Source organism: Pelodiscus sinensis, chromosome 3, assembly GCF_052426305.1.
Source record: "Pelodiscus sinensis isolate ZL-2025 chromosome 3, ASM5242630v1, whole genome shotgun sequence".
Lineage (NCBI taxonomy): Eukaryota > Metazoa > Chordata > Testudines > Trionychidae > Pelodiscus > Pelodiscus sinensis.
Window position 1 is genome coordinate 57,254,296 of NC_143054.1, and position 15,899 is coordinate 57,270,194.

Genomic DNA, 15,899 nt, shown 5'->3' on the forward strand with positions numbered 1-15,899 from the left:
TTACAGGGATGCTGGAATAGCACGCCCGTTATGTCGAAATCTATTCCAAAATAATGGGCTGCTTTAAAGATGTAAAATAGCTATTTTGGGATACTTCCAGTATCCCAAAATAGCTCCACAGTGTAGAAGCAACTTTCATCATCACTACAAAAACCACCACCACACACAGGCGCACACCATAGGCATACTGTGTTCCCTTGCAGGCTTAGTGATGCCATCTTAACTTGGTGAAGCATTGAGAAGGAAGATACTTTTACTGTTATTTCTAAAACACATAGGAAATGCTTGTCCTTCTGCAGTACTGTTCCTAGGTACTTTAAATATGTTATTTTAAAATAAAAAGTTTAAATATGGATTAAGTTTTCCAACTTGAATGATTTCTTCAATTCGGACTAGAGGTATAGTTAGACTCAAAACTTGTTACTGATTGAAGGATTTTATTCTTCCTGTAGATTACGTTAAGGGCTAACTAGCTTAGATATCAATTAAACTAGAAATCAAAGTTTGACACTTCACACTTTCTCCTGTATTTAAAACACTTTTTACTGAACTCTTCCTTTCCTGCACTTTATAGGCAAGATGAGTTCTTAAGCAGAGCACATGATGTAATCAACACAATCATATTTAATAAATACACATTGAATGTGTGGAGCCCGATCTCTAAAAAGATAGACTGTGTTTGACAGATTCCCAAATTACCACAAGATCATGTGAAAACTGCTTTATTTGTTGCAGTTAGCATGTTACAATAAATACTGATCCCAAAGATGAAACCAACCATTTATGACAAGGACAAGCAAGATCCCTGAAGAATTGCATGAAACTGGATAAGGAGATGCTAATTAAGGATGCATCTTGTAAACTGGAATCATTTCACTTTTTTGGGCATTGCAGCTACAATCAGCTCATAAACAGCATAGCATGTTCCTGAAATAGAAATAGACAAGATTATGTTTATAGAAAGGTACAAACTGAGCTGCAAGTTAGCCTTTATGGGGGGGGGGGGGGAAGAGAGGGGAGAACCCTCATTCTTTGAGTATACATGATCCAAATAAGGACACAGACCTGACCTAAACCACACAGTAAGTGAGGGTATCTATAACCTCAATATTTCTCACTTAAGAACAGCCATACTGGGTCAGACCAAAGGTCCATCTAGCCTAGTATCTTGTCTGCCGACAGTGGCCAATACCAAATGTCCCAGAGGGAGAGATCTGAAAAGGTAATCCACAACTTGGCACACCGAATTAAATTTTACATGTTCTTCTCTTTTCAGGAGCAACTTCGGAGTATTTTTATATTGGACTTGTTTTGCTTTTATTTATTTAATTTAAAGGAAACACTGACATACCTATGTGGTATGACATACCTATGTGGTAACAGGTTAAACCAGGCTTCCAACAGATAAGATGAAGCCGAATCAAAGTTTAAAGTTTTGAATGTATGCTGCACTAACTTCGCTTGGCCTTCTTATGGTGTACAATTAACATTTTACATATATAGAGTTGTACGTGAGACTTCTCATTCACATTTTAAGAGACCATTACTTTTCAGGTTAAACAAGAAACATTAGACAAGAAACTTTAGACAGTTTTATATCAGACCTTACCAAAAACTGTTAGAGCCATGGTGGTTCTATACAGCAAACCATCTATTACTCCACCCTTCAGATGAACTGGTATTCCATTATCCTCCTAATGCAAACAAAAGATCCAGGACCATGAATAATCTATATACATATGTGGTTTTTAAATTTTAGACATTTTAAATTCAACAAACATTATGAGCTACAAATAATGTTTTTGGGAGCTGGGTAACCATATTATTCTTCCAAACACAGTTAGTTTATTATTTTTGAAGAATCTTTCTGGGCAATATGTTCCAACCAGTGTTCCCTCTAAGCTGTGCAGCTGCACAGGTGATTCATCAGCCCTGCCCACTCAGAGGCTCAGGACTCCATGCTCGGAGCTGACTGGGCAGGCCTGATGAATCACCTGTTCTACAGCACAGCTTAGAGGGAACACCAGTTTCAATATATTTTTAAGTAAATAATTTAAGAATCAAACTTGTCTTTTTTGCACCAGAAATTAGATACAACATTATAATGTTGTGGTTATTTGGAAATTGCACATGTCAGAATCTTTCATCCCATTATATTCAATGTATTGTGTTAACATCTTTCATTCACAAAATAATCAGCATCCAAGGTTCGCAAACTTCAACAAAATTTTATCCAGTGTAAGTTATGCTACTTGTGACATATCTGAGGATGTAAAAATTCAAAAACTCCACTAACAATATAACCAAAAGTCAACCATTTACACAGCTGAATTCCCCTGCAGGCTCCCAGCAGCTTTCAGGAGTTTAACCAGTGAGCTAACACTTATCTGTTAACTGTTTATTTGGTTACACTCCAACATCCCTAGGCAGAATGTTTAGTATCAGAACTCCCTAGATGAGTTTTCAGTTGACTAAATTATACAATTTTCATTCTAATGAAATAACATGGGAAATTAGGTAGGAAGAGCAGTCACTCATTCAATGAACGCCATAAGCAATCAGTGCCCCAAATCATCCAAAAAGAGAGCAGTCCAACAGGAAGTCATCCTTCCACCACTAAGCTGGCATATTAATTCTGATGGAAGCCATACCTCCTTCTGGGTTTGTAATATCACTTTCTATAAAAACTTTTCCTGGGAATTGCTCCAATCAAGTTCTAGGCAGTCTCAATATGGACTATTTTAAGAGATTTGATATGAATAAAATAGGGCTGTCAATTGACCTGCATTAACGCCTACAATGCAGGACAGGATTAAAGTGTTAAAAAAATTAACGTGTTAATTGCAGGTGTTAATACTGTGCTGCCTCTTTGAAGTGCTGCTCCAGCACTTCAAAGAGGCTTTGCAACATGGAACCAGGGATCAGCTGGAGTCCCCAGATGTTCCCTGGCACCTAATGTGCTGCCTCTTTAAAGTGCCAAAATGGCACTTCAAAGGTACTCTGGCTGATCACTGGCTCCGCTTATGCTGCCCCTTTGAAGTGCTGCTCCTGCGCCTTAAAGGGGCAGCGCTACATGGAGCCCAGGGTCAGCTGGGAAATACAGCTGATCCCGGGCTCCATGCAGTGCTGCCTTTTTGAAACACCACAGTGGCATTTCAAAGGGGATTTGAGCGTGATTCCATTTTTTAATCGCATGACAACCCTGGAATAAACGTTTCAGCTGATATGGCTGTAGGCTAAGCATTAAAACCCCACAATAATTTAAGTACAGAAATAGCAAACTTACTATTTACTGATATGTAAATTTGATGCCTTTTCCATGTGCTCTACATAAGTATCTACTTTTCTCCTCTCACACTTTCTACCTTCCATTTATTCTGTGAACACACTTTTCCTTTTGGGTACTATTTCATTTATCCCATCTGCTTAATATTTCAAGAAAGTGAAATAAATGCATATGTAAGGGAGTAGTCAACTACTTCTTTTCCCCTCCTCCGACCCTGCCTCTGTGTTTGAGGTAGCAAGGTGGGAGGAGGGAGGAGACAGGAGACTTAAAAGCCAGTTTCCCTCAGCACCATCTCTATGGTGCAAGGGGAGGGACAGAGCCGCAGCATCCTGGAGCCAGTGCAAACCAAGACTGTTCAGTGCTGGCTTGCACTGTCCCCGGAAGCTATCCTCACTGCAGCTCTGCTCTTACTAGGACTCTTTCTAGCCCGTAGGGACTCTTATTACATTTAAACTGCAGAGCCATCACGGGGATAGCTCCTAGGGACAGCATGATCTGGGATTGAACAGTTCAGCTCATGTTGGCTCTGGATCACTGTGGCTCTGCATTTTAAAATGCAGATGCGCAGCGGGGATAGCGAGTGCCCCCTCCCCCACTGACTAATCGATTAGCTGATTAACTGCAATTTAATAGACCTAATTTAAACTATGTAACACTATCACTCACAAAGTCAGATTCTACAACAGTTGACAGTCAAAAGATGCACCTTTTCCTCCCATGTACAGAACACTTCAATGATATGCACACTGCTCAATTTGAAACAGTTTTACAAATTATTCCCAAGTTTGGAAGTAGACCTTTTCTCTACTTATTCCTCTGGTTATCTAATTAAATACTAAAATTGAAGAACTACACAAAGTATAAATACATTCTAGCAAAGTTCTATTTGCAATAAATTACACAATGATCATGAATATTCAATACCTGAAAAATCTTCTGCATTTCTGGAACTCTGTTCTTAACTTGCCTGCGTGAAGCAGTGCTTATGGTTCTCTGGGAAATTTGACGAAGAGCCTAAAATTAAAACAAATAGCACCTCAAAAAAAAAGTTATAGCCAGCCACAACGAAGTGAAAGTTTTCCTAACTGTTTACAGCTTACACAATTCTAAACTTACAAGGATACGGGGCTCTCAGCTTTCCAAAGCTTGGTAAATACTTAACACTAACATAAGTCAACTGGAGGACTTGAATTTTTTTGTGATTTTATTTCCACTGCAATAAACTATTACTGTTTAACAGATAAAAGCAGAAGCTATAGTTGGATGCTTTCTGCTCCTGTTATATGCCAAAGAGCAGGCTTATGCTGCAATACTAAAGAACAACAACACTGTTAATCAGTTTCATTTTGTTGTGCTGAGTCATAAAAGACTATACAAGCATAGAATTTCATTTAATTGCCATAGCTCATAGAGAAAAAGTTACACTAATTGCAACAATTTCATCTTGGTCAGTTGTCCATTAAAATCACCTTTCAAATTATTTCAGCACTGAAGTCTCAGCCCTTTTCAGCCCTGTATTCCTGCATCTTCACTGTACACATAGGACCTCTAAAAGGCAAGACACCAAAGTTATGTCTACCCTCACTATGTGTCAGCTGTCTTGGGCTGTAAAACTATTTAATTGTTGTGATATAAAATGTTCACTTCTTTGCTACAATTCCTCTAACTGTAGCATCTGCCTTGGCTGGCACTTTGAAACCTTGACCCAGCAAGTGTGTTACCACCAATAACCAGATAGCTTAATTTCTCCAGCAGAATGCAGTTTACAAAGCTCAGAAATAGATGTGCAACAGACTGAAATAATGAAAAAGGATGTTCCCATGGCATGAACTTCCAAGCATCGTAGCTACATTCTTTCCATCTTCAGCACATGATAGAAGACCCTCCCTCCATTTTGACAGAGCTTTTCCATTACAAACGTTCGTGTGGATATTTATTTTACCTGGGAGAAACATCCAATAGCAATAGAGCCACTCTAAAAAGCTCAATGTCATTAAGCAAAGAACAGACAATAATTTTTCCCACTTCTACGAATAAAGACTATGTAACTCTTACACTTGTGCCTAAGAATCACTAAGATGAATCATTTATCATTTGAAAATTTTATCTATGGATTAAAAATTCCCTTTAAGAAGTAGCTCTTGCCTTTGAGATCACGGTGCAGAGCACTGCACCCAGCTACAGACAAAAAAGGCAAGACCACAGGCTGCCCACATGAGCCCCTACTAGAAAGTCTCAGCGTCGGCGTTCCCTGCTGGCTCCCCTGGGCATCACGGGCGAGGCGAAAAGCCAACGTGACCTCGCGGCATCCCGGCAGGGGCCTCCCCCCAAGCCGCCAGCTTCCCTTGAAAGCGCAACAACCGCCGCAGCGGGCCCCGGGCGAACTGCGGGGATGGGGCCCCGCCCTGGAGCCGCTCGCGGCGAGACAGACCCGTCCGGGCTCCCCGCAGCTCTGAGGGCGCCACAGGGGCTCCAGGAACAGCCCGCGGCGCGGCCTGGGCGGCGGGACAGGCCCGGGCGCGCCGCCAGCGGAAGGGCAGGGGATGGCGGGGAGGGAAGGGCAGAGGCGCGGGGCCGAGGTGCCCGCCCGCCCGCCCGCGGAAGCCCGGCCCCGCTCACCAGCAGGTTCCGAAGCATCTTGGCTCTACTGGTCCCTTCACCTCGCACCAGCAACAAGGACACCGGAAGCGGAAATAACGCGCCTGCGCCTACGGCAGCGCGTGTCACAGAGAGGAGCCGGACGTAGCTAGAGCGGCAGATAGAGCGCCGCTGGTCACGTGCTACCCGCCCTTCCGCCGGAAACCCCCGTCTCCTCTCGGTTAGGGCTCCGGCGCCTGCGCAGTTCTCATGATTGGCCCTTCACAGAGTGCGCATGCGGCGGGCGGGCGCTGTAGCAGGCGGATGGAACGCTAGGTCAGCTGGGCTGCTAGGCTATGTCTACACACGCGGCTTCTGGTGGAGAAATATGCAAATGAGGTTAAGAGTGAAATATCGCCGAGCCTCATTTGCATACGTAATGAGCCGCCATTTTTGCAAAAGAGGCTCTTGTGCCAGAAGGAGCTGTCTACGCTGCCCCTTCTTGCCCAAGAAAAACCCTCTTGTGCAATGCCCTTAGGCCAGTTATTTTCAGGAATAACGTCATTGCACAAGAGGCTTTTTCTTGTGCAAGAAGGGGCAGTGTAGACAGCGCCTGCTGGCACAAGAGCCTAGGTACTGCGGGCAGGACCCAAACTTTATATCCGCATCCCTACCTGCAAAAATGAGCTGCCAATATCCACATCCGTTAAATATCTGGACAGTTTCATTATGTTTCAATCTGTAAATCCGTCTCTGTGGAATACAGAAAATACCTTTTAGTAGGTACTTTAATCACATCATTCCTTATAATGGAAAGAGCTCCTTAAAATTTGATCTGCATGATGCATGTGTTGTCAAAACCACTAGAGGGCTACTCTTAGAATGAGCAGAGTAGCAGGGAGGAGGCTGGACAGATGAGGTGGGAGATTAATATCAAAATCATTTTAAATTTAGGAGCATTGGCAACACTAATATTTCTCTCTCTCATACACTTACAAACCATATACAAGGGGAGTTAAAAATCAAAATCGACTAAAACAATTTAAAAAATATGTTTATTACTTTTGGCAGCTCTGACTTATGAGTATTGAATCAGTAGGACTGAAAATACTGCTAACAGTTCCTCAAAGACTAGATTGCATACATTGTTTATCACAATGATTACATCACAATATGATCTTGCATTTAGCTGCAGTAAAATACATTGTTCAAGAGTCTAAGCTTACTGTGGATCTAAATCATACTTTGTCAAGAACTCAGGGCTTAACACCCCCCACCCCCTTGTAGTGGTTTTACTCTATTCAACCCTCTGAACTTCAATAGAGTGACTGAGATTTATGAGGGTGTCAGTCAGAGGAAAATCTGACCCTTGGAATTAAAAGAAAATCCAGACTTGGAAAAATATGGAAAACTCAGGCATTCTTAACTCTGACTCCCAATAGTGGGTGGCACAATTCACCCACCCTTAACCCTGCCCTGCCCAAAATGACACCGGCTTCCCAATCTTTACTCCACCTTTTACATAATGGTGCCACCCAACCATCCTTAATTCAGATCTCTCTATGTAGCAACACCACTTGACCATCCTTAACTTTGTATAACATAGCAGTGTTACTGACATCCCTTAATTCTACCCCCCATATTGACACTATCCACCACCCTTAATTCTGCCCTTCTCAGAGCAGTGCCAGCATTCCATCTGCCCTTCATTAATTTTTTCACAGCTTTGTTAGCTGTGTTATTTTGGGATTTTTTAAAATCTGACTTTGGCCATTGGACTAACAATCACTAGCTCTTGTATAGCACATTCCATCAGTAGACTTCAAAGTGCTAGACAAAGGAGGCCTGTCCGAGTAGCCCCATTTTGCAAATGGGGAAACTAGGCACAAGGCATTGACGGGACTTGCACAAGATCACCCAGCAGGCCAGGAGGCCTCCCAAGTGCTTGTACAGTGCCTTGCCCACTACCTTTAACGACCTCACCATCTTCCAACTGGCAGCCTCTCTGTTGATACTGGGACCTTTCCCTCACTATCATCTCCCTGCTGCCAGCTTCTTCTGCATGAGGTTTAAGAAATCTGCAGTTGATGGCTCCTCTAGCTGCCATTGTGCTCTGAAGAGAAGTACCCTGAGCATCCCCGCCAAATGCGAACCTGGCTACTGTTGGCTACACAAGCTGCCACCCGCCACCCGCACCCTATGTCCAAAAAGTAACAATCAACGTTGCTTCACGCCCCCAATTGAGCCACATCTCTGTGGAGCAGTAGCATTTTGCTACCCCCAGTAGACTTCTAAGCTGTGTTTACTAGTTACTGTCCTGCCTGTTTATGCTGAGTTATCAGTGAAACATCCTGGTGGCTTTGATTCATTGTAGACAGTTTTCCAAATGGAGCTGCACCCAAAGCCTAGGTGTGCAACAAGTTTTCTAGGTTAGAAACAACACCGAAGTAGTTCATGATGCTGGGCCAGGCTCCCATCATCATATGGAACAGAATTTTATTCCCTGCCCTTTGAGTGAGGAAGGCTGGTCTGTAGCTATGGCGGCAACCTAACACTCTAGCTCTGTGTTCATTTCTGACTGCTACAGATGCCCAAGGTGCCCTTTGACGGATCAGCCTCTCCATGCCTTGGTAAAATCCTTCCCTCCAGATCTCTCTAGCCTCTGTGGACTCAGCTCTTTGACACAAGGGCTGGCTCTGTTTGCAGATGTGGTGTCTCATACAGGTCCTGGTCTTCATTCGGATAGGGGTGCTAACGTAGCTCCTGCAGGCAACTGAGCAGAGTCTGGGGAAGGACAGCCATGCTGGGGCATATGTGTCAATGGTTGCTCTCTCCTGAGACCCAGAGGTTACAGGGATGTACCTCTGAGCAAGGCCAGTGAGGGAATTGGACTGACTGGTTGCGTCCCTACCCTGACAAATGGCCTGCTCCCATGGATGCTAGTGCAGTGTGTCACCTCTGTGAGTGGCTGGTCCACATGGAGGACAACAACCTAGTCTAGGTAATGGAGTTACTCCTTGGCTCACTTGGGAGCACTCTATGCTATGGATCTGAAGGTAGGTGGTTCAAATTCTGCTCAGAGCCCTTGCTAGGGCTTATTACAGCAGCTAGAGGTCAGGTATCAGAGGGCACCTAACCAGGTACTGGAAGGGTTCCCCACCCATCTGAGTGTGATACCTACCTGTTACTGCAGCAGAAACTCACTCAGAGATCCCCATAGCCTGTAGATAACAGCGCTGCATGAGCAGTCAGGAGCCAGGCCGATCTCTGCTCCTGGCCAACAAAAGTCACTCTGTGCAGATTGCATGAGGGCTCTGCAGCCAAAAGCAGCTGGAGCTGATGTACTGAGCACTAGATTTTAGGAGGCTAGGGGATGTGCTCGTGTATGGAGCAGGCAATACCAAAGACCACAGTTAGGAAGTTGGGATTTCAGCCACCCAAGGAAAGGCAGTGCAGCATGCTGAGGGTCTTGCTATACAGGCAGTCCCCAAGTTACGCGGATCCGACGTATGTTGGATCTGCACTTACGGTCTTTTCTCACCCCAGAACTCGCGGGCGGCGGGACCACCCAGATGCGCAGTGGTCCCGCCCCCACGTCCTCCGAGGCGAGAAAAGCTGCTCCGGGTGTCCCTGGTCTGCTGAGGGGGTCTCCAGCAGACCAGGGACACCCCGAGCAAAGCCTTGGAGGCAGCGAGGTCCCACGCCTCCAAGGCTTTGCTCCGGGTGTCCCATGTCTGCTCGGGGTGTCCCTGGTCTGCTGGGAGGAGCAAAGCCTTGGAGGCATGGGACCCCGCCGCCTCTGCGGCTTTGCTCGGGGTGTCCCTGGTCTGCTGGGGACCCCTTCCAGCAGACCAGGGACACCCGGAGCAAAGCCACGGAGGCGGCGGGGTCCTTTCTTTTTCTGCTTTAAATGTAGGTTGTTTTTTTCTTTTTGTCTACTCATTTGAAGAAGTGGGTTGTGCCCACAAAAGCTCATGATACTATATAGTCTCTAATTTGCTATATGACCACTCATCTTTTTTTAATGTCATCCTGTATCATTTGACCTCTTCTTCAAAAGGGAACGAACAGGAATTTTGCTCAGCCCCTCTAAGATGCAGGCCAATAAACTCAACAGGTCCGTATGTCCCTCAAGGGCCCCACTTTGTGGATATCCCACTTTCTAGGCATCCAACCTGATATGCCACGGAGCTAGCTGCAGAGGATTTGGGCACGTATAACTCATACCACCACTTGGCTTCAACAGCATTTGCTGGCACTCAGAAGTCAGTGCCACCACTAGCAGTAGCACAGAAGGAAGTACGGAAAGATCCGGTATTGCCTCCCCTCCTTCTGCTCTGCTGCTGGTGGTGGGGCTGCCTTCTTAGCTGGATGGCCATAGAGTAGTGGCTGCTGGCCAGGTGCCTGGCTCATATGGAAATATCACTGACTGCAGCAGCTTTGAAGAAAGGGCAGCATGTTGTGGTATTGCCCCTCTTCCCTCTGCGCTGCTGCTGCTGGTGGCACTGTCTTCCAAGGTGGGTGTCCTGCGAGCAGCCGCTTGTCTCTGGCCAGCTGCTACCAACAGCAGTGCAGAAGGAAGTGTCGCATGGGATGGTATTGCAATGCTTCTTTCTGCCTCACGGCTGGTGGCAGCACTGACTTCCAATAGGGGAGCCAGAGAGAGGGTGCCACTGGCCCGGTGCCTACCTCAGAAGGCAGTGCCAGCACCAGCAGCACAAAAGAAAGGGTGGCCCTGCACAGTATTGCCACTCTTCCTTCTGCACCGTTGCTGGTGGTGGCTCTGCCTTTCAAGTTGAGCAGCCAGAAAGTCAGTGATGTCACCAGGAGCAGCATAGAAAGAAGACTGGCATGGTGTGGTACTCCCTCCTTTCCTTCTGTGCCATGGCTGATGGCAGCACTGAATTCCAAACTGGGAGACCGCAGAGCAGCAGCCTCTGGCCAGGCACCTACCTCAAAAGGCAGCACTTCTACCAGCAGCAGCACATAACAAAGGAGGGCATTTGATGGCATTGCTGTCCTCCCTTGTGCGCCACTGCTGGTGGCAGCTCTATCTTCTCCGGGCAGCTGTAAAGGCAGTGCACTACCAGCAATAGTGGAGAAGGAAGGGGGCATTGTACAGTATTGCCTTTCTTTCTTCTGTGCCACTGCTGGTAGGATCACAGCCTTCTACAGTGATTGGGAAGTGGTGGCAATTGGTCAGATGCCTCACCTGGATGGTAATCCTGCAGTCAGCAACAGAACGAAATGAAGGGTGGTAGGGTATGGTATTACCACCCTTCCTTCTGTGCCACTGCTGGGGGCAGCACCGCTTTCCATGCTCAGGTGCCAGAGAATGGCAGCTGCTGGTATCCCTTCCCCAGCTCAGAGGTCAACAGGACTACCAGCAGCAGCACAGAAGAAAGGGTGGGATGGTGTGTTGCTGCCACATTTCCTTTTGTACTGCTGCTTGTGGCTTTGCTGCCTTCTGAACTAAGTGGCCACAGAGCAATGTCCAGATGCCCAGCTAGCAGCAGCACAGAAAGAAGGGAGCCATTATATGGTATTGCCACCATTCCTCCCTCTATGCTACTGCTGGGGTTGGCTCTAACTTCTAAATTAGGTAGCAAGAGAGTCGGTTGCCAAGCTCCAAAGGCAGCCTCCACTAATAACAGCGCAGAAGGAAGGGTAGCAGAGTCTGCTATTGCTACCATTCCTTCCATGCCACTTCTGTTGCAGCACTGTGCAGGCCATCCAGCTCAGAAACCACCACCAGAGAAGGAAGGTTGGAATGATATTGTCTCCCTTCCTTCTGCACTGCTGATGGTGCTGGGGCTGCCTTCTGAGCTGGATGGCCACAGAGTGATGGCAACTGGCCAAGTGCCTAGTTCAGAAGTCAGCACCACTGCTAGCAAAAGCACAGAAGAAAGGGTGGCATGTTATGGTACTGCTGTCCTTCCTTCTGGGCCACTGCTGGTGGCAGTTCTATCTTCTAATCTGGGTAGCTGGAAAGGCAATGCCACCACCAGCAGCAGTGGAGAGGGAAGGGTGTAATGGTATGGTATTGCCTCCTTCCCTTCTGTGCCATTACTGGTATAGCCTGGGAAGGAGCTCTAGTGAAATGTAGGTGGGTCAGGCTGATGAGAAACTCTAAGTTGGTCCTCTCTGTCCCAAGTTACAATGGGTGGAACCATAGGATTCTCCCTCATGAGGGTCAGCAAGTGATTGGCAGCAATTACACTTTAACTCAGGAAATGAAACGGAAAACAATTGTATTGCTGGCCCAGGCCTGAGGCTATGTAGACACACAATGTGACCTGCATGCTGTGGGCAGCTTGTGAGCAGATAAGGGAGAGCTGCAGCAGTCAGGCACTCTGAGATTCCTCCTGCTACGTAGTGTTGGGTTACAGTCCCCCACAGGCCAGGACTGTACCTTGCTATGCAGTATGAGAAGATCTTTACACATTTATTATTAAAACAGTGCTGCGCAAAAAATTGGCCTGGGGGCTAGATCTGGCCAGACTTGCCTGCCAGGACCCTCAGGAAAACAGCTGTGCGGTTTGAAGCCACCTCTGGGCATCTCTCTGATCTGCAGGAAGGGGGAGGCTTTATGCTATCCTCCCCGCCCCCAGCCCAATCCTCAGCTCCGATTGGCCAGAAACAACGAGCCAACAGGAACTGACCCCTACCAATCTCTCAGCTCCTATTGGCTGGAAATAACCGGCCAATAAGATCAGAGAAATTGGACTGGAGGATGGGCGCAGCAAAAGTTTCTTCCCCCTCCCATAGCCACCTGGGGTTTGCAGCTGCAATTGTGATTTGGGGCTGCAGCAGGCAGGGAGTGCAGCCTGCCTTGGGGTGTTGCAGAGGTACACACCTCTGGCAACTCAGCCCCTCCTACACCCCAACTCCTTCCCCAGATCACCATCCAAACTCTCTTCACCTTGCTGCCCCAGGTCACAACTCCCTCCCAGACTCTGTACCCTCCTACACCCCTCCCCAGGCCAGAATCCTCTCTTGTACTCAAATGCCCTTCCAGACCTTGCAACCCAATTCCCTGCCAAGTCACCACCCACACCCTCCCTAGTCTGTATCCCTTTTTCCCCTTCTCTCAGGTCACAGCTCCCTCCCAGACTTTGCACCCCCTCCCAGTACCCCTCTCCCAGGCCAGAATCCTCTCCTGCACCCATACCCCCTCCCTGACCCTGTACCCCTATTCCCCTAACCTGGGTCACAACCCCCTCCTTTGCCTAAACTCCCTCTCAGACCTCACACTGTCTCCTGCACCCCAGTCCCTTACTCCATGCACCCTTCTGTGCCCAACCTCCATACTAGACCCTGTAGCCCCTCCACAGAAAAGCACAGTCCTTGATTACTTTCCAAAATATTGAAGTGGCCCCCCACCAAAAATTATTGCCCACACCTGATTTAAAATGTGCTAAAGCATCCACACACTTGAAAGGTCAGGGGTTGGGGAGCACCGTTTGAAGTGCGTTTGGGAAGGGGGAAATGCCATACACGGCGGAGGCTGAGGGGAACCTGTCACTCAGTACTGGGGAGAGTTAGTTACTGTCACTGATGTGCCTTGACCCCAGCAAGTCTTCCACCCCAGGAACCCGCAGTATGGAGCTCCATCTGCTCTCCCCCCACCTCCAAAGACCCTGATGCCCCTGACTGCCTATCACTACCCCTGCTCCCACCCCAAAGCTTTTTTGTGTCCTCACCCCCGTTCCAAAGCCCCCAATTGCTCCTTCAGCCCCCAATCATCTGCTAGTCCAACCACCTTCCTTTCCTACCCCTTGCTCTTGCTCTACCAGCCCTGCCCCTGTAGCACCAGCCAACCCCTTTCTCCCCTCAATTGGGACATGATCACCACCTGCCTCTCTGCTGACTCGCCATCCACAAGCTCCAGCCACTTCCTCAGGGATGCTGGTGCCTGGAGCCAACTGCCATTGGCCCAGCCTCTGAAAGGGAATCAGGTCAATAAACCAGGAGACACACCAGGGGATGAAGGGGCTTTGCCTGTAGCTGGACGAATGATCATTTCAGTGTAGAAGAGAAAAATCTAACTTGTTTGTGGTTGCCAGATGCCTGGTTTTCTACTGGAATGCCTGATTGAAAAGGGACCCTGCCAGCATTAAGCCAGGTCAGCTGTACAGTTATCCCTCATGGTTCTTTGTGATCAGCCACCAGTTTCCAATTTCTGGTATATACCTGTTACACAAGCATTCCTCTACTGATCAGAGACTCTTCCTGGTGCTCCCAATCTCTATTTACACAAAAGAGACAGTACAGTTGTGAACTGTTCTTTGGAAAACAAGCATTGAAGACATTAATAGCACCTCAAACTTTGTTAGGCTCAACAATCCTACATTTTGGGGCATAAGACTACCAGAGAGAGGGGCTATTTCAGACATGGCCTCTTGGGCTAGTACCCTCTGTGAGTCCTTTACCTTGTTGCAGGTATGGCAGCTTGCAGTTAGCGATTTATATCCTGTCAGTGCAGCTGACCAATGCCCAATACCATAATAGTCACAGTAAAACTATGTAGGGATACATTGTCTGCACGTCACTTGCTGCTAACATGTGCATCTGCTTCTCCCCAATGAGGTTCCTGAATAGTGAGCCTAATGCTGGCCTTCCTTGCTTCTACAGGTAAACTGACAAAGTTATAACCAAAACTGGGCAAGAGTACTCCGGGCCATGACTTCGTACCAGTACAACATACTCTACCTTCCCTGATACAAGGCCCATGGCATATATTGCCTTTTGACACAGGGCCTTCAAGTTTGAAGATGGTAATACAGAGCCATGGATCAAGCAAGTAGAGTTAACAACTCCCAGTTGGCCTGAGGTTCAAGTAACTTCTGAGGTGGGAGATGCTTGTAGAATCACTGCTTGAAATTGGATGGTTGCCCAAAAATCTGCTGGGTTACGATAGGCTTTAACAAGAGATTCAGAGAATGTAAGGACCTGATTTCACACTACAGAGAATTTGTTTGGAGTACAGGAGCAAAAGAGAGCCCTCACAGTATCTCTACTTCAAGCGCAGATTTTGCTTCATAAGCAGACTTTCCTGTTAAGAATTAACTTCAAGGAAGTTTGCTATTCCCTTGCACTGGATAAACTGTCTGAGGAATGCCAAAATTAGAGGAATTTGGGAAAAGTGCAATGGTAGTTAACTGAATATACAATTGTGTAGCGTGCCTGATATGATGAACAAGGTCATACCTGCTCACATCCAAGTATAAGTGGAAAGACTCCAGAGACACACTAAATTCCCAGAATAGTAATAGAGATGTAGCCGTGTTAGTCTAGTCTAGCTGAAACAAAAAACAGGACTATGTAGCACTTTAAAGACTAACAAGATGGTTTACTAGGTGATGAGCTTTCGTGGGCCAGACCCACTTCCTCAGATCAAATTGTGGAAGAAAATAGGCATGACCATATATACCAAAGGGATTTTTGATTGTTAGTTTTTAAAGTGCTACATAGTCCTGTTTTAAATTCCCAGAGACTGAAAATGCACAAGGAAGGGTCAATCAGGGACATTGGAATTAGACATATACACAAACCGCATGCTGACAATCTGTAAGAGAAACAAGGTCAAGGCCATGGATGCTTCTTGCTGAAGTGAAACCAGGAGCTTTTACTTAGTTGTCTCTACTTTCTTACAGTGTATAAAAGCTTTACTTTTTTAATCTGGGACCTCAGACTGAACATACAATCAGTGAATTTACTTCAAGCCAAGAGAAACCACTTTCTTAACTTGAAGTGCAGCAAAAGGTACTTCACCTGATCCACTTAGTTAAGGAGACCCCAAAAGAGGGGAATGCAGGATGAGAGGAGATGTTGTTACTCAAGTCATGACTAAGATTAGGAAATGAAATTACATATTCTGCACAGCACAGGAAACACTGCCCTAAAAATATTCTCAAACCAGTAAAAAGTGATATTTACATATTGCTAGAATCAATTCTTCACCTGGTATTTCAGTTGTTGCATATAACTCAAGAGAAAACATTCCTTATATTCCACATATTATGAACACAGAAAA

The 15,899-nt window shown here is 46.4% G+C and overlaps 1 protein-coding gene across 1 annotated transcript; it reads right to left on the reverse strand.

Moving 5' to 3' along the window:
- Positions 1–706: 706 nt before the first annotated feature.
- COX7A2 (cytochrome c oxidase subunit 7A2) lies at positions 707–6,063 on the reverse strand. Its single transcript, XM_006131941.5, has 4 exons — positions 5,906–6,063; positions 4,211–4,300; positions 1,610–1,694; positions 707–927 (listed from the first exon to the last, which is right to left on the reverse strand). Exons 1-4 carry the CDS (start codon positions 5,921–5,923, stop codon positions 869–871), a joined length of 252 nt encoding a protein of 83 aa, XP_006132003.1. The 5' UTR covers positions 5,924–6,063; the 3' UTR covers positions 707–868.
- Between the last annotated feature and the right edge of the window lie 9,836 nt (positions 6,064–15,899).

Coding starts and splice junctions, on each gene's coding strand:
- COX7A2 (XM_006131941.5), bottom strand. Junction 1,695..4,210: donor AAATGCAGAAGATTTTTCAG/GTATTGAATATT, acceptor TGTTTGCATTAG/GAGGATAATGGAATACCAGT. Junction 928..1,609: donor CATGGCTCTAACAGTTTTTG/GTAAGGTCTGAT, acceptor TTTCTATTTCAG/GAACATGCTATGCTGTTTAT.